Here is a 22,755-nt window from a genome sequence, read left to right as displayed (position 1 = left end):
AAAACACCATACTTTACACGTGAAATAATTTGATATCTCGTATTTAGATGAGTAAAAGTAACTCGGGCTGAAGCCCTCGGATACTTTTACTCATCTGGATACGAGATATCAAATTACTTCACTGGTATAGTAATGTACTATACTTTTATTTGATTGGAGATTTGATAAAGAATTTAAATTAATTAGTGTACAGCGTCAATAAATCGACACAAATAGTGAATCTCGTTATTATAAATGCTTGTATCATTTTATCGCCCAAAACCACTTACATTGGAGGTGTGTCGCAAGTCCTTTTATCCACATATAAAAGAACTGATATCGGTGGGGGTGCTTACAGCTTTGATACTCGAAAAGTATCACAAATGGCAGATAATGAGGAAAATGTAAGCACCTGATTGAAAAATTGGTTATTAAAAACCACAGGCTGGCGTGCGCTTGTACACAAGTTTTATTGACAAAAAATTGACCCAAAAAATAGAAAGAAAATAAGATTATTTGACCAAGATCCATTTTTTTCAGACCACCATGTACTTTCCAAAACATTTTGCTTTTTTCTTTCACGTTCAGAACTTAAAGATTTACGTCTCCTAACTAATATATATTCTTCAAACACTTGAAAAGCGAAGAAATTGTCTGAAAATGGAGCATTTTCTTCGAAAACTCAAAAATTTCGCCCATCATTTGTAATGTGTGTCACAATCAGACGTTTACGTCGTTCGTTGAACTCGAAATTATGAAAAGAATTTGGTCCATTTGGTGACCTTTTTGCTTCGTGCAACTTCCTGGCTTGCGACGCAATTTATCTGAAGTTTTGTTCAAAGATGTGACAGACTGGTTTGGATCTAATATTTTACCGGTGTGATGATATGCTTAAAAAGGTTAAAATGAAACGCTTACAAACAGCACCAATGCCAAAGTGCACTGAATATAGACAATACTGTCCTTACCCTCGCGTGGACAAGTCATGATTGTTGTTTTGTTTTACTTGATCAAATCTTTTATGTCTTCAACACATTTTCGGTGATAATTGTACCGTTGTTCTTGAACCGAAACTTTGAAACATAGGCCATAATAAAATAATTATTTTCGCAACAAGTTGCAACTATGATTGTTTTTCCAATTTTCTCTTAAGAACACTGATGAACATTTAATATTTCTTATGCTGAATGTAATTCACTTTTTGTAGTAAAGGTAATTCTGTAACTTTAACAACTGACTTAGGATATATCTATGCAAAATTTGATGAAAAATATCTTTGATACTGACTTGCTAAGGATTCGCAGTTTCGAGAATTCAACTTAGATTTTTATTCCTGCAACTTATCCATTCGACGATGTTATTAGAACTTGAGATTTTCCTGTAATAATTCGATGTTTCTTTGATCGGTAAATACGACAGCTACTGCTGCGTAGTAAGTTATAGACAAGTGTATAGTTGGTTTATTTTTAATAATTATCTCGTTTTGCATATTTTCCCACTGTGAAACACAGGGACTGGCTATACATAATGAATTTTTCGTTTCCACTGTATCAGGAGGAGTTTTCATGCATATGAAACAGATTGTTTGATAATATCAAGAGAAGATAGGCAAGAATAGGTCATGATCATAAAACGACGAAGCTTATAAGCGATGACCTATGGGTAATGCAGTCAAAATGCAAGTTAAGACCAAAATGGAGTGATAGGTTTTTTCAAAGCTGAGCAAGTGCAAGCAAGGTCTTTTTTTTAATTGTCCTTTTTTGCGAATTTTAATTCAGAAATTTTGAAAAGCTCTAAAAAAGTTCCGAAAAGTTCAGAATTTTTTGGTAAATAAAATTTCCAAAAAAAAGCCCTGCAAGCAAAAAGAAAAGGACAGTTTTTGAGCTGACCGGAAATAGTATATTTCAACATAGACCAATGCATAATATGTAAATTACTTAATCTTTGTATGTATGTATACGTAGCGTGTCCACAGCACGTGGAAAGTACACACCGCATGTATATTGGTCTATTTTGAAATATTGCTGTCATAGGCCCTCACACCAATCCGCTCTAGCAGTAAAAGCCATTACCATTAAAAATCTATTACTTGATTTATTCAATTCACTTGTTAAAACAATAATTTTGCCATAATATATATGACTACATTAAGGGTGGGTAATAAGCGCTAGCTTTTCGTTGCTAACAGACAATTTTAAACAATTTTGTGTTTTATTATTAGTTTCTTAAGTACTACGTCACGATAATTATCATTGTTCATCATCCGGATCGAATTGACTTCCAATTGGCTCTGGAACAAAATACATTTCGTTAGATTTATTGCTGTTATTTTTCTGTCTATTCGGTTAAAGCTTTCACGTAAGTGCTATTCTGGGAGGCTTATAAATGCCGTTTTTGGTACTTGCTTTTCAGCTACTCTTCATCGAAACAGCACTGGCCCCCTGGCTCGAGATGCTGACACTTATGTGGCAATTTTAATTTTCATCATTTGTAGTAGGTAAAAATCTAGTAGGATTCCTTACAATTACATAAACGAAAGTTCTGCAGAACGAGAATAGTGAACAAAAATATTATTTTACATTTCCACCACTACGAGAGCCTCGACTAACCTTACTTAAACGTTAAATAAATGAAGAGCCCTGTCATGTTAAGTCAGGAGTCAAGGTTTTGAACTTGACCAGCAAAGTGACTACTAACACCTAAATACAAACGTATTGATTACTTCAAAATTCTGTACAATTTGCTAAATATAGAATTAATTCCCCAGCTGACGAGTGTTACGAGCTTAACATTTAAAATCACACTCACCATCGTATTTCGAATTCATGTTTTACGAGGACGTCCGAGCTTCCCCGCCGGCGGTATGGTGAAGAACGCGAATTTCTTAAAATCCTTTCTTTCGTCGATTTCGTGCTCGTTATTCAAATGCATCTTCATTTCACTTTCAAAAAAGCGTACGTAATTGCATAGTTCACAAACGTAGGCCGTAATATTCGGTTGCTGGAATATTGGCTGGTTAATCCTTTCGATGGCACTATTTGGAACGCCGCACGCATGATATTGAGCCCTCGAACTGAATTTCCGGAAACAACCGCTGCATTTATAATCGTAATAGCCTGTATGCCTTATCAGGTGGGAAATCCAACCTTGCTTCGTGTAGGTGCAGTTCGTGTTGCAGAAGTAGCAAAATTCCTTATACAGAAGAGCAGTGTCCGACCGAACTCCTTCACATTGAGGAAAGTCGGTTGAAGAACGAAGACGTTGTACTGCTTCCGGCGCAAGTCGACTATTTAACACCTCGGCATCCGGATGAAAATTTACGTAGTGACTTATCAACGATATCCCCGGTGGATCGTAACAAATCTGACAAGGCAATACTGTTTTCAAACTGTGCCACTCTACGTTGTTGTTTTTGGTTCGTGGTTGTTTCATCGGTATCAGTCTTGTCAGTAGGATAACTGGACCGCCACCAGTGCAGGGTATTCCTTTAATATCGTCTGATATTACCGGACGCTGCTTTTTTGAATTGACACCGGCATTGTCAGAAGCAGGTTCTCGTTTCTTTTCTGGAATTAATGAGAACAACGCGTAAAATAACAATACGGCAGGGACATGACTTTTTTAGAGACCCTTAAAAGATGGCGCTAAGTAATTAGGAACTTAAAACATGGAAGGAAAGGATATATGGAATAAGTGTACACAAAACTTACTTCGTTTTCCTTCAACACCAACAGTATCTGTCATCGAAGATTTTTTGTCCGACGTGGAAACGTTTCGTCTGCGACCATTGGCATTGAGCACTCCATCTCGAATGAACATATTATTGATATCTTCGTGCAGTCTGTCCAATTCATTTTTCTTTATTTTCGTTTGATTGCCAGTCGATGCGGTTAAAGTAGAATCCAATTTTTTGACTGCAGTTGCATCTTCGTCGGATGTGCATATTTTCAGTGCTTCCTTTACTTCAGCTAAGGAGTTATTTTCAGTCATTTGCTTCATTATGTCCAACAACGTAAGTAATTGTTGAGGATTCACTATCTCCTTCAACGCACTCAAAGCCTGGCTTGACGACGAGCTGCTTCCTTCATTTACTGTGGTATTTACAGTGTGTTCGAACTTTATTCTATCGTCGTCGCCCTTTTCATGAACCGCTGCCTGTTTTTCCAGAACTTTCCCTCGCATTTTAGCGTCCTCTGGTCTTGAGCTTTTTTTAAGTTGCTTGTCTGAATTTACTGACTTGACAATTTTCTTTGTTTTACGCTTATTGTGAGTCACAGCATGTTTTACCGTAGTTTTCTTTCCTCGAGTTTTTGTGCCCTTCGACTTTAGGGTGAATTTCGATTGTTCGTGTAGCGTTACTGACTCAGTTATTTTATTGTTGCTCTGTTCATCTGTCTGCTTTTTCGTAGCTTTCTTTAGAGTTACGATTTTTTCTGCATTTCGAATTACTTCCGGTGACTGAACCAATTCCGATGCTCCCGTTTCTGGGAAAGAAATGAACTCTGGTACGTCTGCTTCTGGAGTAGAAAGGACCTGAGATATTTCCGTATTTGGAGTGGGAATGACTTCTGGTGCTTTCGCTTTTGGAGTAGAAATCAATTCTGATGATTTCACTGTTGGTGTGGTATCCAATTTGGACATTTTCGCTTTATTACTGGTTCCTGATGAGTTTCCACGTAATTGTTGTTTTTTGTACTCTCCGTATGTTATTACTGATTTTTTCTTGTTCGGACCACGCGAGTCACCACATTTTGCAAGCATATTTTCTGATCCAAATGTCTGATTCTCATTTCGATATGGCTGATGTTGAAATGGCTGCATGTCATATGGATACTGTTGAAATGGCTGGTTTTGAAATGACTGCATTTGATATGGATGCTGATATTGATAGAGCGGCTGATGTTGATAGGGAAACTGTTGATGCGGCTGCTGTTGATTCGGCTGCTGTTGATTCGGCTGCTGTGGATGCGGCTGCTGTTGATGTTGCAGCTGTTGATGTTGCAGCTGTTGATGTTGCAGCTGTTGATGCTGCAGCTGTTGATGTTGCAGCTGTTGATGCGGTTGCTGTTGATTCGGTTGCTGTTGATTTGGCGTTTGAATCATTTTTCGTATTCGTGGATCCTTAATTGAATCGAACAAAGTTTTTGCCGATTGTGGAACTTCGATTTGTGAACCTTGAACATTTTTGGTGCGCGGGTCCATTCGGTTAAATTGCATTGAATCGGTGAGTTCGATAGCCGGAGCTATGTCGACGTCCATCGTCGGTTTTGAGGCAGATGATGTTGCCGTTAGAACAATTTTGTTAAAAATAGTTTCGTCGATGTTTACTTCAACTCTCGACATTGATTCTTCGGAACAAATGCCATTCCCGTTGGACTCTGTGTCACCTGTCTCCAACGTCTCACTTCGATATTCTTCAAACGAATTCGACTGCACTTTTTGGCTAATCTTTTCGGATGTTACAGTTGACGACGCTGCATTCTTAAGGGTAGACTGTATTCTCGATCTCAATATTTCAATCGTCGTTCTACTGCAAGAAAATTTCTGTTCCCCTTTTTGATCAGTAACGTTAGAGCTGGCTTCAGAATCGGTCGCACCCATTTTCGGAGATTCACGCAAACAACCAGGAGATCTGTTCAGCTGATCTTCATGTCTTCCATAATTTTTTTCGCTAGTGTAATTGCGATATGTATCGTTTTCACTTTTACTCATCGATCTTCTTTTTTCAACTCTATTCTGAGTTCGTTGGTACGGCGTAACGCTTCTCCGACGTCTATTACCACTTCTCGATTTCCTTTCAGTGGAGTAATCGCGACGACCTCTACTACGACTTCTCGTTCTTCTTTCACCATCTTTATCTGTAGAGTGGTCACGCCGACGTCTTTTGCTACTTTTCGATCTTTTTCTAGAGTAATCGGGGCGATGTCTATCGCGATTTCTTGACCTTTTTCCGGATTCTCTATCGGAAGAATAATTGTGACGACCGGTGCTCCGACTTCTCGATCTTTTATTTTCAATTCTATGCTGAGCTCGTCGGTATGGCGTAACGCTTCGACGACCTCTACTGCGACTTCTCGATTTGCTTCCAGCTTCTCTTATGGTAGAATAATCACGTCGAAGTCTATCGCGGCTCCTCGATCTTTTTCCAGCTTCTTTATCTGTAGAGTAATCGCGTCGACGTCTATCGCGGCTCCTCGATCTTTTTCCAGCTTCTATATCGGTAGAGTAATCGCGACGACGTCTATCGCGGCTTCTCGATCTTTTTCCAGTTTCTTTATCGGTAGAGTAATCGCGACGACGTCTATCACGACTTTTCGATCTTCTTGCATCTGCCCTTGCCTTACTACGATTACGTCTTATAGGTGAACGGGAACGGTATGATTGATATCCAACATATCGAATAGGGCTGTGTTTTCGGATGGAACGATGTGAATTTTCTGCCCGATCATCCAATTTTTCACGCAACGTACTGAGTACACTTCGCGAAATGTGGTTGCTGTCATCGTCATCTGACCACATATCGTCGTCTCGATTTGCAGACGTCTCACCGTGTTTTGGATCTTTTGAACAATCTAGACCTTTCTCTTCAGTCTTAGCAGTAGGATTGTTAGTAGGATTTCCGTCAGGCTGAAATTTGGCTCAATTTAACTCAGTCACCAACGAAAATGTCATGAAAACAAACCTCTTTTTCCATTTTAACTTCCTGTTCAACCGTAACTTTTATTTCTTCCGATGAACTATAATAAACAAGTGAAAAGAGACGAATGCATCGAAATTTCAACGAGGTAAAATTTTTTTCGCAATTTTACCTTTGTGTCTCTGCATATTTATGTTCCTCCGAACGGTTTTGTTCTGTATGTTCACTGGTACTTCGTAGGCTACTGCGCATTTTATTTATTTCGCATATTTTTTTTATAAAGCTTTGATCCATTTTCTACACTTTCTGAAATTTTTCAAATTGAAATTTCATAATTTATTAATTGAAAACTAGAATAGCCACCAATTCACTTTGTTCAGCCATTTTGGTGGTTGTTAAATTCAAGCAAACTGTGACCGAAAATGAAAATCTCCGAATTACCTCAATTTTCCTAACTCCTCAAATGAAACTTCCCAGAAAATATCTCGATTTTGTACACTTTAATTTGATACCGAGTTACGACCACAATCCTCAGTTCGTAGTTTGAACTTAACATCAGTTGAATGAGAAATGATGCTAATACCAGTAACTTCACTATACCATTTTTTTAATCGATGCTTTCTTCTTTTATGTATGCGTCAAGTATGTGCTGACCGAACAATAAAGACCCAAATGATCACAACAACTACAGTAAACATATAAAATAATGTAGAATTGTTGCCAGTGCCTGTTCAGTCTAAGAGCTAAGTGGGCGACGTAACGGGTTTGAAAACATTTAGAGACGATCTCTAGAACTTCCGTGGAATATTTTTGTTGACTAAAGTTGCTATGTAAATAAACTTTGATTCCGAACGCAGTGAATTTTGTAGACTTCTAATCATCTGTTACCGGCTGTATTGACAGGTGCTTCGCTGTGATCGTTGCCTACATTTGCACGCCTTGAATCTTTGCTAATATTTTATTACGTGTATCAGTTTGATCACGGCAGAGTAAAATAATTATCGCATACGCGATGTGATTCCCCGAAAAAATTATTCACCTAGGATATTTAATAGTACATTTTCTACCTTGGTGTATATTTCGAGAATAACTTCGTATGTACAATTGTATATAACGAGCGCCAGCGAGTGTATATACAATTGTACATAAGAAGTGATTCGAGAAATATACACCAAGGTAGAACAATGTTTTATCTCCTGTAAGCTGATATTTCATACATTAGCGAAATAACCACAAAAATTTGGATTTAAAATTAATTAATTAAGCATGTTGTTTTAAAACGCATTCACAACAAAAAAAAACATCATACAGAGAATCCTTTATTTACTTACTCACACACATATACTATCCACCTCAACATTTCGTTTAAATCACATCATTCCGACTACTCTGATTATTTGATCGATGTAGAAGTGACTAACGAACCACTACCGACAGCAATTGCATCGCGTTATGTGATTTGTTGGCGTAGTGGTCAGCATGTTTGGTTGATATGCTGCTGGTCCCGTGTTCACTTCCGCCGTTCGGCAATTTTTTTTTTTTTCAAATATGTAGATGGAAAGTAAATTTACCCTAGGTGGGTTATGTGTGAATTATCCAATCGTATAGGCTGTGGTTATGTATGTGTTTGTGTTTATATGCAGAAACGCGTAATGTATGAAATATCAGCTTGCAGGAGATAAACAAACATTATACTTCTGTAAATTGTCAAAGTGTCATTCGCATATCTTGTTGTCTCGTTTTCGCTTATGCGATAAAAAAGAATATGCACGTATGACAAGCCGTCTCGGCAAGCCTCGACCGCTTTGTCATACGTGCATAATATTTATTATCGCATACGCGGTGTGATTCCCCGAAAAAATTATTCACCTAGGATATATAAACAAACATTACACTTCTGTAAATTGTCAAAGTGTCATTCGCATATCTTGTTGTCTCGTTTTCGCTTATGCGATAAAAAAGAATATGCACGTATGACAAGCCGTCTTTGTCATACGTGCATAATATTTATTACTTTGTCGTGGTTTGATCAGTATCGATAAAACCGCAATAATGACTACAAATGTGTTAGCCTTCAATCGAAAATGGATTTGTAAGGTTTATGTTTATGCAAATTTTGGCAAACTGGTGAGTCTTCACAGAACTTATCAGATAGCATTAAACGAATCTGTTTTTGGTTGACAGCTAACCCATTTGTGTTTTTTTTGTAAAAGGGTATCAGCATTACCCTCTCTAGCACCCTAAACACTTCAAGCATAAGTGGTACTCTAAATCCACGGCAGAGTAAAAGAAACTTTACTCCTGTCGTGCTAAAACGAGTCAATACCCTTTCTAGCAACTAAACTAGGAAAATTAAGGTGGGAAAACTGTACAGCGTATTCTGTCATAGAGAAATTTACACTTTTAATATATATTACACACTTGTCACGAAGAAGTCGAGGCTTGCCGAGACTGATAGTGACAAGTGTGTACTCTATTTTATCACATAAGCGAAAACTAGACGACAACATAGACCTGAAGTGTAATTTTTGAATTAAACTTCTAGGTAAGTAATTTTGACATCCGAACACCGCGCGTATGTGATAAAAATAAATTAAATGACGTATGAGCAGCGATGTTATTTTTTGTGTTGAAAATATTAAGTCTCGATTAACCATTTCGGTGTTCGAAAATGAATAATTTGTGTGTCTTTTAGTGCTCCGTTATTTTGGTGTGCAATAATGAAATAAAGTTAAAAATTTGTCTTTTTCGTGTGACGCTGATATTGCTTTAAAAAAGAGCGCAACACGGAAACTCTATTCTCGCCGTAAGTGCGGTCGAAATTCAAAATCTTTCTCACGCAAGTCTTAATTTTACAACTTTTAAAACCTGTAATTTTGCAGACATCTTTTTTAAAATGTAAGACGACGATAACCACCTTTAATCAAAAAATAGATTTATCTGTGGCAGCTCAGAGAAAAATTAGCATTTTATAAAAGTTTCGGTAAACTTATGACTTTTCTGGAGCTGGTCAAACTGTTACAACCAAATATATTTTTTGTTGAAAGTCAACAGATTCATCACCGTTATTGCGTTCGCACATTTTTCAAAAATGATTCTGGGGCAAAGATATCACCCACTGTGCTATGATATCACAGAAAATATATCACAAATGTAAGCTACAACTTCAGCTAAGCTTCGGTACAACTTAAACACTAGCTCATACTGTGAACAAATGAAGTAACAGATATTTTGAGTGTAAAATTGCCGTTTCTAAAAAGTTAAACACGAGATAATTTTTAATAATACATTTTTATAATCCAGCTATTTGTTCAACGAAATAGTTATTTATGACATCGAGATACGCATCGTGAGCCTGATAAAATGCTTTGCACCGAGATTCATACAACGTTTTATGCAACAGAGTCATCTAAAGTTTGCAAATTTTTCACATTATGATCTCGAGTTGCATAAATTACTATTTTCTAGCCTCCGTTGTGAATAGTACATTACTGTCTCGCTATGACATTTTTTGTTGAGGCGTTTGGGAACCGTCGTTGCGGCCGAAACTGCGCAAGCAAAACTGGTATTTGTCTACACGGTAATGATGCATTTTCTAGACGCAAGACAACAAAAATCATTATAAGTGACTAAAAAGTGAATATTTAAAAAAAAAAACTTTACGGAATTTTTTATGTTAACTAGACTTTATTTATGAATTTGCGAAGTGAAGTCTATTCTTTAATCTTACCAATTCTATTAATTAAAATCAAAACTTAAATCAAAACTTTGATCCGACTCCAAAATTAGTAATACTGAATGCATTCCAATCGCTATACTAACCACTATGCTAATACGTAAAACTTAAAGCACAAACGCACAAGGAGCTTCGCTTTCGTCATCCAATCGCCCATGTGAGATTCACAAATTCCCATCCGTTTCGATTTCTTAGTGGTGGAATTATTCTCTAAAAACATGACATCTTGAGAAACAGACGCAAATTAACCTGTTACAGACGGCTGTCATCTGTTAATGACAACGACGGCTGTCATCTGTTAATGACAACGACAACAATAATAAACGACAAGCTCTGACAAATGAGGCTTATAGCAAAAAATATGTTCAGAACAAATGAAGTAAAAGATTCCTGAAATCAATCTCAGAAAATCTTCGATCAAATGAAGTAATAGATCAGATATGCTTGCCGTCTGTGACAGGTTCAGAATTATAGCATCATTATTACAGTGCATTTCTCCAGTATCCCATGAAAAAATGAGAAAAATGAGTGTGAAGCATCCCTGAAATGATCAAATCAAAAACTGGAAGAACAAGTAGTGTTCAGGTCGGTACATGTATTCCTTTAAATCAAGTTGGGTTTATTTGACATTTTCAATAACATTGAGTGTCACTAATCACAATCAAATGAATCAAATAAATGGTTAATAAAATTAACGTTGTTCATGAGATAGCCATCATCTAATAACAATAATATTTTATGAAATTCTGTAGAGGCGTAGCAAATATTTTCAACTTTCATTTTTTTTATAATTTGACTTTCCTTTTTGGATAAACAGGACATGTTTATTTATTACTTCTAAGTTCACAGTATATACGATAGATTTGAGATTGTGAGCATACGCTTTTCGAACTTTTGACGCATTTTTCACCAGGCCCATGACAACACCACTTCGGTCTATGCGAATTGTATTGTTACCCTATCTACCCACCATAATTAATACGAAACTGAGCCAAGTACTTGCCCGGTACGTCTGATACGACTATGTCTTTAAGGCTTTCGCATCACTCATAGAAGATAAAGCATTTTCATTAGCAGTGAAACGTTGCATGAAAGTAAACGGTAAAATTTGTACAAAACGTTTACAGCTAAAGAATTGTGTCTGGTCAGTTACATACAACGCCTATTAGCCCTTAATCTCTTTTCCCTATCTCAAGGGAATAATTTATGTAATAAATTGTGATTGATGCAAGAAACATATTGTTTACGGCATTTACAAAGAATTTTATATTGACTTGAGAGAAAAATAAAATCCGAATCAGTCCCTTAGTATAATTATAGTAACAGCAAATGTATAATAATGTTTACTTCGAATGTTCTATTCATCACCTGCATAATCATAGACTATAATTGCTGTAATCATAACTTTTCGTGTGTTTTGTGATGTTTTACCAGTTTATTGGGTGCTGGGCTTATTTAATGTTCGTTCAGTAGTCAAACATTATTCATTAACCGAATTACTTCTTCCAGTTTTCATGATACTACCAACAATAATTTTAAATTTTCTGTGCACAATTGCTTGGTGCCATCAGCAGTATCATGATGCACCACTTCTAATCAATCGACTGAGTGAATTCTATCATTTCGATCATCATATATTCCTTATGGACTCGTTGGCCGATATTGATCGTTGGATTGTACAGTCACCCGAAAGTTCTGGAACTAAGCTTCACAACGTTACACCTCGAACTGTTCTCACTTTTGTGGATCCGTCGGATAGTAATATTAACATTGTAGAACATGCAACATTAAAGGCGATAAGCAGCAAAAACACGCTTCTGGTTGTTGTCATCGAGGGTTTCAAAACAAAAACTTTACTCGATCAATTTGAAGCCATTCGAAAACTTGATTATAATGTGAAAATTGGCGTTTTTTTCACTCGCAGATTAACTTCTTTAGATATCATTGAGCAATTGTTCCATCGGAGTTGGGGTAATGGTATAGTGCACATTTTCAGCGCTTTTTACCTAGGTTTTAAGGATGACGAATTTTCATTCAACGTTTACATGTACGATCCTTTCCAATTTCACTTGATTAATGTCACAAGAAGTGAGTCTCTTCGCAACTACTTTTCCGACAAAGTACCCAATTATCGCAACCATCCGCTCCGATCTGTGAGGATTCGTGGTATTAACAAAGTAGAAGCTGAGATACAACTTTTTAACACTGTTCGGAGTGTATTTAATGCTTCGAGGTCGGAGATATCTATAACTTACGCAACATTTATTGCTGATGAAGAAATGAACGGAGATATAATAATCCAAGAAACACAAGTAGAAACAAACGAGAAACGTGTAGTAGCAAATATGGTAGAACTGTATCCATATCGACAGTCAACGTTATTGTTAATTGTTCCACATGCTCAGCCGTATTCTACATTCTTCGAATATTTGCAAAATAATAGTGGATCATGGATGGTTCTCCTTTTTTATGCTTTTATTGTGATTACAGCGTCATCGATCCTACTTGCCGTTTCTGGATATTTGCATCAGAAGAAAATTGTACTTTTCGAATGTGTTACCGACGTCATGAATCTCTTAATGAACGATAACGCAACCATCCGATACCGAAATCTTCATAGCGCAGACATACTTGTGATTATACCTTTGACTTTCACAGGTCTAATTGTGATGAATGGCATTCTGTCAATTTTTCAAAGCTACCTCACTTCTCCAATTTTTCAGCCGCAAATGAACTCAATTAAAGAACTGTACGAGTCCTCAGTTCATATTATGAGTAATGAAATCGAATGGAAAGATAAATTTGTTGAATTGTTGGAAGACCTCTCGAGGTTTGGTGGTTGGAGTGACAGAGTACATGGAACACACATTGAGAAACTATCAACAGCCGTCTCGACATTTAACAAATCCATAGCATTTTTCATGCCCGGTGAGCAGGGCAAGGCACTTTTAGAAGCCCAAAAACGATTGGACTTGAGAGTGTACCATTTATTGGGTGAATCAATTTTTGGTAGATATTTGGTATCATTTTTAATTAGACCGGAGTTTCCCTTTATTGAATCTATAAACGACATAATTCACCGATTGAATGGTGCAGGGTTAGTTGATAAGTGGCTTAGAAGTCAAAATGAAGTAAATTTGCAAGTATACATGAAAATAAATGTCAATCAGAAAATAGTCACCGAAGCATCGAGCGCGGATCAATTCGCTATTCCGACCTTTGTTTGGTATGGTTGGACTGTCAGTGTAATAGTTTTTATTTGCGAACTAATTTGGAACAAAATCAAGTCATATACGGACGCACTTCTAAGGCAAAAAGCCAAAACTGTAACAAGCTAGGTCGAAATTTGCGGAAAAAATTAATTAGCCGATGACTAGTTCAATAATTCATCATTCGCCTCGGGTTCAAGTGATCCCTTGTCACTTAAAATCCTTTTGTCCGCGCATTGTTTTTAAATTTCAATTTAGTGGAAATGATTCTTTGATTTTTTAGATTCTCATCTATTTTGAGTGATCGTTGCAGAAAATATAGTGTGGTGCTCGTTGCATAAATTATTCTTGTGAAACACACGTCCAAATTTTGGATTACTGACGCAAAAATCGACTGAGGCAACACGATACACAATATCAGAATTGCACTCAAATACAGAATCAAATTGATTAGATAAAACACAAATCTATAAGTTGCATTTAAGTTGCACATTATAAGTTGCTGTGCACATTATTCAGAAAATCAATGCCGAATTACTGCTATCTTCTGTTATTGTTGACTGCGAAAATATGGCATTTGTGAATCTTCCTGACAACAAATGAATTTGAAATTTTGTCAGCCTCTATAGCCTCACTAACCGTTAACAAGCTTGTACGTATGTGAAGGTATAACACACACAGAGTGCAGTTGATTTCTAATTTTAAATTTTATATCTAATTTTGAATTGTTATTGTAAATAAACTTGAACTTGAAGTGAGATTTGAACTTGAGCTTTTGAATTGAGAAACATTTTTGGCACGATTTTCTTGCAGTAAAATTATTGTTGAGATGTAAGTGTTTAGTGAAGTACTATGTTGCATTTAAAAAAATGATTAGATTTCCTTATTACGACGAAAATAACCGAGTTCATTGATCTGATCGAATGCAGACAACCTTCAATCAATCCTACTAAGAGTCTGTTTTCGGCTTAGTTTTTATCAGATCGAAATTAAAAGTACTATAAACTCGCACACGTACACATTAAAATCACACGAACTACAAAATATAATTACGCAAGCAGCTCGAGCAAGTTGCACTGTATCAGATTGACAAAGTTAATGAAACTTCTTTACTTCCCCATGCATGCTTAACAATATTTTGTCGGAATATAATGATTGTGCAGTGCTTAATATCAACGAACTATATAATTGTATATAGAAGAGATAGACAAGCAAATCTGAACGAGGTTTTTTTTTCAATTGAAGAAGTCTAACAGCAGTCATTTCTGATTCGATATAAGCTCAGTACACATATAGACACTCTGCGTATCGGACGGAAATACTTGGTGATGGTGAAGTTATAAGAGTGGTTCTGTTAACAATAACGTGAATAAAAATAAAAACTTTCGACAAAAAATAAAATCAATAAAATTGACCTGTTAAACTTACTTAGTGATACCATCAAATAGAATTTCTAGAAGAATCTTAATTGATGTTTGACAAATTAGAGTGTGTTTGTTATTGTAAATTAAAATTATAATTGAACGGAGAAAGTTTAAAAATATATGCATGGTGGAAGTGACTGATGATGAAGATGATAAGATAAAAACAAGTTAAATTTTACATAAGAGCTGTGAATATTACCGCACATTTAGCGCAAAAATAGTTGGTATGTTATAAAAATAAATTTGATTTTTATGCAAAATATATGTGTACGATGAATTGCTTACAGCAATGGCAGATCCATTAGCACCGACATTTGATTGATATTTAAGCTTTTAGCGTTTTTACTCTACTTAAAATATTGAATCAAATTTTTCTTTAAAATCATTGTCTAGACACCCGCATCACAATGAAAATAACTCTTCTCTCTGACCTTCGTAAAAATAGTGTCCCACTGTTGATAAGCTTTTCTTTGTTTCTTATTTATTTCATGGCAACTGATGAAACTAAAGAAGATTATAAATAAAGAAAGTGCTTAACATATTTCCCCACTCATTTTTGCTGATTTCTTGTCGCAACATGTGCTGTAAATAAATCAAGTGTGATAGCCGAATCATTTGCATGTTTAAACAACAACAAAAAATATATTACGTATACGTACACAAGACATAATACAATTTTTTTTGCAAAGTAAGGTGTTATGCATTCATTCATTTAAATTTAAACAATAAAAAAAAAATGTTTTTTGAATCGTCTCGCAACAAGACGAAAGAGAGTGCTGAAATGAACCGTTTACAGTGTTTTCACTTTCGAATCACAGGACAATAAACTAACGGAGTTTGAATGTGCTAAAAAAAACTTTGGATGTTTACAGTAGATATGAATGAATGAAGACCTCATCCTTATCCTTGAATTATATTTAATGCAGGAAATAAAAAAAAAGTTCTGCGACTTTTCAAAGGTCTTTCTGATGAAAAAACAGCAAAAATTTTCCATTAATGGTCAAGCAATGAATTTTTAATTAGAATCTCTCAAGATAATCGCTACCTGGAAACAACACCGACCGATTCAATCAAAGAGAATCAATGAGAACGGCACACCTTATATTAAATTGACAACAATTCATTTCAAGGCATATGCTCCACATTGCCGATAGTGTTTGTAATCACTTATTTATCCGCCCTTGATGTTGCGTATAGTATCTCATTTCGTCGAGTGTCTGAAAATGCACTTAGTCAGTTTAGAGTGTGTTTCAGTCAGTCAACAAAAAACATAAAATTTCAAAATGTATTTTCAATGACAACTTCATTATCGATGCAAAAGACACGGTATTATGGAAATAGCCATAGTTTGTCAACAACAACATCGAACTGTAAAAAAACTATATGCAAACTGTAATAATGCATCAGAAAAATCTGAAAACGATTACTGATACAAAAATATTTACAAATTAATTGCTGTTTCCAATGCAACACAAGATTATTACCATTTTTAAAATAATATTCAAATCGGACTATCTCTTGTTGTTGAGTGATACGCATTGGTATATGGATAGGTAGTCAATAATATTTTACATACATAAGCGTGTTCCACAACTTTGCTGACATGAATCAGACTTAAATATTTTTCTTGTTCAACAACAAAAACAAATATTATAACTTAGCTCGCTATTTTGTTTAGATTAAATTTGTATGCGTCGTAAAAGCAGTCCGTCTAATGCATAAGTGCACTCTACCAATTGATTGATCTTTACGCTTTATAATTATAGTGATGCTTTACTGTTATTACATACATTGGAATAGTTAACTATCATTATGTGTTTATGCTGACGAGCCTTCACGTGAGAGCCAATGATATCTCGTTTTTCGATATTACGAAGTCACAGTTGAATTCCAATAAATATTTTGTTTAGTAATAAATAGTTTGAGTTAAACGTTATCAATTTAAATGGCAATACTTTGGTGTATTATAAAATGTGACTGTAATGTCGGAGGGAAAATTCTGTTTGGGTGAAAGTTTGAAGCTCTGAATGAATAAGAATGTACCGCATAAAACTAACGTTCTATAGTTTTAAATCTTAAATGAATTTCTGTTACTTATCACGATAAAACAAGGAATACGTTACTTAAATCTGAACCATCATCGATGTTACCATGTTGTATATAATGTTATAAACAAGTAAACGATAACCGATAACCTATCCCATATCGCCAGTCTTCTCTCTAAAGAATTAAAACTTATGCGGAATGATCCGGACCAATGCGAATTCAACCAACCAATTGATCAGAAATTGAGTTTCATTGAATTTATTAGAACAGTTTTTTTTGCTGTGAGGTAGAGTAACCGTAAGAATATCAAATGTCTGCAAATTGTGGCGGTAAATCATTACTAATTTATAAGATAGTAAGTAATAGTCGATAATTGTGATGTCGACAATCTTGTATAAACAACTGTTATTGATATATTGAACAAAAATGAGCAAAAGCGTTTGGCTAGTATCTACTTTTATAGCGAAATTTTTACTTCAACTCCAAATCATCTGCGGTACTTTAAACCAAAAAAGTAATAGATTCAATGATTCGATACTGTCGATCATGGCTTGCTCATACGTACATTAAGTATATTTGATGGACCTTTTATTTTTCAACTCGCACAACATATTAAATTTGAGATTTACAAATCTCTGTTTCTCAAGCCAGTGTTATCGCGAAATTTTTTTTTTTTGTAGAATCCAAGTCACGTTCTTTTTAATCTGCTCACTTTTATCTAGTAATAAAATTTGAATAAATTTTTCTTTAATCACATTTTACAACTACTTATCATGTCGCATCCAGAACTTTTGTTTATTTGGCACACGATAGCAAACAACAGTAAGAAAGAAAAAAATAAATAAATATTTACAATGATTTAGCTGTCGTTTTGTCTGTTGTTCATATATTAATAGTTGATTGATTCAATCATGCGTCGGCTACATGCTTCGAGAGGTCAAAATCCAGTGCAATTAACTGTTGCAAAATACTCAAATATTTCAATACGTTATTGAAAATGAAATCTACATATAGCAACCTCACGTTACCTAATTATTAATTTTTATCACCTATAACAGTGCCAACGTCATTAATTTAACATGAGTGCTAATGTGCAACACTCCATATAGTTTTCATAGGTGTCGCATCGTATACAGAATATAAATAAAACCACATATGCTTCACAGCTCAACCTCTATTATATTACTGAATCGACGTTTGTTCAATTTTTTTCTTTCTTATATCTGAGACCGGCTTTATTCTGTTTGTATGACAAAAATGTATTTGGAATTTGTAAACGAATTGTTCGATTTAGATTTTTGATTCATTGTTCGAAAGTGGTTTTGTTAAATCGTAATCATACGGTTTCGCAGAAAAACCAGCTATTGTCTTTTCTAAAGATTTGATTCGAATTGTAGAAATTGTAGAAACTATATTTAGTTGAAGAGCTCAGTTTTCTGTGTTCTTCCTCAATTTTACAAAATATCCAATGGGACCGTTCACATATCCGTCCTCATTTTTTTTAAATTTATAAACCCACGTGTCTTCACTTTTTCCTATACCTAATAACACGCGTGTCCCACTTTCGTCTTACCACCTCCGCACCTCCCCCCTTTAAAGATTTATGAATGATCCCAAATCCAAGCGACTAGTGTAGGGGCTTGTGAAAATTTTAATTAAGTCCACTTTAAATATATACGCGCATAAGGAATTCTACGAATCGATGAAGATATGTTTGTGACGAAATACGAAATGTCGCTGTTCTTCTAAAATTCCAAGGTTACTAAAATATTATAAATTCCTCAGAAACAAAAATCAACAAACAAACAAATAAATAAAGAGTAACATTAGATGGATCGTGTGCCGTTTTTCATCATTTTGATAGCGTACATAATTAAGCATGTGGCTAAAAATACCAAAATATGAATTCAATTGAAAATTTTATTAGTCAATCTTCACCAAACTTTCATCATAAAACAAACTCAGCATTTTTAGTTTCGCAGAATACTCAAATTTTCTAATTAAAATCGGCAAAAACAAGCTTATTTAACGGGGTCACATAGTTTAAATAATCAATTTTAGAAGTTGTTTGTTGGGGGGCAATGTTATTCGAATTGATTATGAATTCGAAATTGTTGTTATTGAACAGTAATATCGATTCGCTTATCAACAAACGAAAATTTAATTTTAATTTTTCTGTTCTTTATGTTCCAGACTAAAAACATTGTGTAGAGAGACTTTCAAAATGCAGATAAGTAAATCGGATCCCAAAATCAAACAAGAAACATACACCAAATACGATGAAAACAAGGAAAAAGATTTTAATTCGAATATTAACCTGGAATTTAAGACGGTTGAGCACAATGAAAAGCCGTTGCTGGATTATAGTACAATTAAGAATAAAAGATTTTCGCCGCTTCTTCGACAGGTTTGATGTTTAAATACGTATAAGCTTCCACTAGCTAACTAATGCATTTCTTATTACATTTGTATAGGTAATTGCCAGTTCTGGTCCTATCCTAGCAACAGTTGCGGCCGGTAAGCTTTATTTTCTTATATATTTTCTTACATAATTCTCTCCGTTCATTTCACATGGTCTTCCGTGTTCTATCATAAACTTTTTATTGCTCTGAGTCTCAACTTTATACTGGTTGTATCAATTCTGTTCCGTGAATGGCGCCATAAACTGGACATATTATTCTGTGAATAAGTTTATTAAGGCATTTTGTTTTGTCCTCTCTTTTAAATTTTTAATGCTAACCTTTCACTGACGACAATCATATCACCAATATGTTTACCGAATCTTTTACTTATTTTGATCCAAGTATTTTAACAGATTGATAGGAAATCTTTTACTTCATTAGTTCAAACATTTAATTTGTCGTCGCTTTTGTTAACAGATCTACACAAAAGATGAAATTAAGAGAGTTCACCCCTTGGCAATTTTCTTTCCTACATCTGTGCGCAAAAATATTCGTTTTTTGATGATTTCTCTGAACCAAAATCTTTTTTTGAAAATGTAAAATGAAGCAAAAATGCATGCAATTGCAATTGCATGCAAAAATGTGTTGTTTTTAAGGGAAAATTTGGTCTGTAAAGGTTTCTCCAAGTGGAATAAGTTATCATCCACAAACCAATTTTTCTCTTAAAAGGAACACATTTTTGCATGTTTTAATGGTTTTACTTTTTCAAAAAAAAAAGATTTTGGTTCAGAGAAATCATCAAAAAACGAATATTTTTGCGCACAAATACAGTCTAGAAAATTGCCAAGGGGTGAGCGCTCTTAATAGAATTCTCGAATAGTAGTTGGCTGGAATTTCACTTTCATAAGTGGTTGAAGTTTTCGCAAATTCACCCTTAAATGTTTTTCTTGCAATTTTCTTCCAGAGAGATTAACATGAGAAATTTTAATTTTATTCTTAGGCATGACTTCTGGATACTCAGCCATTTTGTTGCCACAATTACAATTAAACGATAGCTCAATACAAATCAGCCATGACGAAGCTTCGTGGATAGGTAAAGCAAACCAAATTTATTTTTTTATCGTAGCGAACTCACCAATCATCACTTTTTTATAGCTTCTATGGCTGCGCTACCAATGGCTCTTGGATGCATTATCGGTGGCATAATCATGGAAAAATACGGACGAAAAATGGCTCACTTAATTTTAAACGTTCCATTTATCGTCGGATGGATTGTCATTGCTGCATCCACAAATCTTACATGGATCTTAATCGGCAGATTTGTAACCGGATTTTCCGTTGGTTTATTAGGACCGCCAGCTTCAGTGTACATCGGCGAAACTAGTGGACCAAAGTATCGTGGTTTTCTATTGGCTGGCGTTTCGTTGGCGATTGCAATCGGAATTCTTATTGCACATTTAATCGGAACGTTTTTCAGTTGGAAATTGACAGCACTTTTATGTGCTGTATGTCCGTTGATCAGTTTCCTGTGTATGCTACTGGCACCAGAAAGTCCATCGTGGTTGCTATCTAAGGGGAAGGTGGAATATGCACTGAAATCGTTTAAATGGCTCAGAGGATCGGATGATGAGTCATTGCGTGAATTCAGGAATATGGTCGACAACCAGAATACATCGACGAATGTGAGCAACTATTCCTGGGCTGTACTTAAAGACAACATACGCCAGCCGACTTTCCTCAAGCCTTTATTCATTTTACTGGGTTTCTTCCTAACAATGCAATTTGCTGGTGTCAACGCTGTGTCTTTTTATTCCGTGACAATAATGAAGGAGACCATTGGCAAAGGCTTGAACGAATACGTAGCTATGCTGATCATAGACGTTGTGAGATTTGCCGTGTCAATATTGGCCTGTATTTTACTGAGAAAGTGTGGACGCAGACCATTGCTAATGGTTAGCGGTGTTGGAACTGTTGTTTCGCTCATTTCATTAGCCGTATTCCTATATTTTTCATCGAGAAACGAGGCGCTGAAATCAATCGCTTGGTTGCCGATGACCTGTCTCATTGCGTACATATGCTTTGTCAGTGTGGGAGTTGTGCCGTTGCCATGGTGTATGACCGGTGAACTGTTTCCGTTAGCGTTGCGTGGATTGGGATCAGGCATTGTATCCTCGTTCAATTTTATGTGCTTTTTTGCGGTGGTTAAAACCGGACCGACATTTTTCACAACTATCGGTCAAGAAGGAGCATTCTTCATTTACGGTAGCGTAGCTTTGATTGGAACTATATTCTTAGTCCTTTGCCTACCCGAGACGAAGGACAAAACGTTACAGGAAATCGAAAACAGTTTCCGAAATAATAAGAAGTTGGACAATGAAACAAGTGGTAAGGTCTAGAATTTTAGTTTGTTTATTCCTAAGAGTCAGGGCTCAATTTTAGAATGTGTACGTTAATGGAAGCTGCAGATTGTTCGGTTCCGGATGAATGTCTAGTAGATAGGTTAAATTTAGTAAAATAGTTGATAAATGAGTCTACCAATTTTTATGTAATAGAAAAAGTCGCAATTATTTTAATTTAACTAAATTGTGGCTACCGGTGCCATAATAAATACATCTACTTAACGCATAACATAGAAAGTATTATAATTTATCGACTTAAATGTTTTTTTTTCTTACATTTTTTAGTTTTAATGCAACGTGAATTCAGAAAATACGTTTGCGAACAACATGTGTGAGTTGCTGATAAGATGTACACAAAATGTAGTTTAGTAGTGGATATCACGAAGTTGGTGTACAAACTTGCATTTTTTTTGTAATCTCTTAATATAACGAATAGTTTGTAGTATTTTAGTGTTGTAAAATTAGGGTGATGATATCTATCAATCAATCGATGCTGTGTTAACGATTTACAAAAATATGATTTTGTCTCACGATTTTTTTAAATTAAATTCTGACTTTACATTTGATTCTTTAAGTGTAGCCTATACATAGTATGGTAAGTATACATCGGTGTGATACCAACTTCGTATTTGTATGAACCGTATCAGTTGACTGGATGGATATTTAAAACCTGTCCATTTTGAAAAATTTAAATTTACAATCGCTAAAACGAACTGGTGTGCATACGATATTTTGCACCAGCTGGTCACATACAATTCCAAATGGGACCAGCTGGTGCAAAATAACGTATACGCACCAGTTTGTTTTAGCGATTGTAAATTTTGAAATTTTTCTGCAAACGTTACGAACAAAAAGACACTTTCAAAGTCCCGATTACTTCACAGATACAACTTTTCTTCAGGCTCGACTGTAGGCTACACATC

General features: G+C 35.3%; 2 protein-coding genes across 4 annotated transcripts; one reads left to right on the top strand and one right to left on the bottom strand.

The window, feature by feature from the left end:
• Window positions 1–2,058: 2,058 nt before the first annotated feature.
• On the bottom strand, window positions 2,059–7,274 carry LOC119079338. Of its 2 annotated transcripts, XM_037187169.1 has the most exons (6): window positions 7,058–7,271; window positions 6,789–6,922; window positions 6,662–6,716; window positions 3,690–6,606; window positions 2,788–3,545; window positions 2,059–2,269 (listed from the first exon to the last, which is right to left on the bottom strand). In XM_037187169.1, the coding sequence occupies exons 2-5, from the start codon at window positions 6,908–6,910 to the stop codon at window positions 2,803–2,805; spliced, it is 3,837 nt and encodes a 1,278-aa protein (XP_037043064.1). In that variant the 5' UTR covers window positions 6,911–6,922; window positions 7,058–7,271; the 3' UTR covers window positions 2,059–2,269; window positions 2,788–2,802. The 2 variants fall into 2 exon arrangements, with proteins under 2 accessions (XP_037043064.1, XP_037043072.1); XM_037187177.1 differs by lacking the exon at window positions 2,059–2,269 and having other exon boundaries at window positions 3,394–3,553; window positions 7,058–7,274.
• Window positions 7,275–14,826: 7,552 nt separating this feature from the next.
• LOC119079435 (facilitated trehalose transporter Tret1-2 homolog) lies at window positions 14,827–22,375 on the top strand. Of its 2 annotated transcripts, none has more exons than XM_037187350.1 (6): window positions 14,827–15,209; window positions 19,225–19,438; window positions 19,506–19,548; window positions 20,434–20,526; window positions 20,589–21,818; window positions 22,118–22,375. In XM_037187350.1, the coding sequence occupies exons 2-6, from the start codon at window positions 19,256–19,258 to the stop codon at window positions 22,165–22,167; spliced, it is 1,599 nt and encodes a 532-aa protein (XP_037043245.1). In that variant the 5' UTR covers window positions 14,827–15,209; window positions 19,225–19,255; the 3' UTR covers window positions 22,168–22,375. The 2 variants fall into 2 exon arrangements, with proteins under 2 accessions (XP_037043245.1, XP_037043253.1); XM_037187358.1 differs by having other exon boundaries at window positions 15,196–15,306.
• The last annotated feature ends 380 nt before the right edge of the window (window positions 22,376–22,755 follow it).

Source organism: Bradysia coprophila, chromosome III (genome assembly GCF_014529535.1).
Source record: "Bradysia coprophila strain Holo2 chromosome III, BU_Bcop_v1, whole genome shotgun sequence".
Classification (NCBI taxonomy): Eukaryota; Metazoa; Arthropoda; class Insecta; order Diptera; family Sciaridae; genus Bradysia; species Bradysia coprophila.
This window is presented reverse-complemented; position numbering and strand designations above follow the sequence as displayed.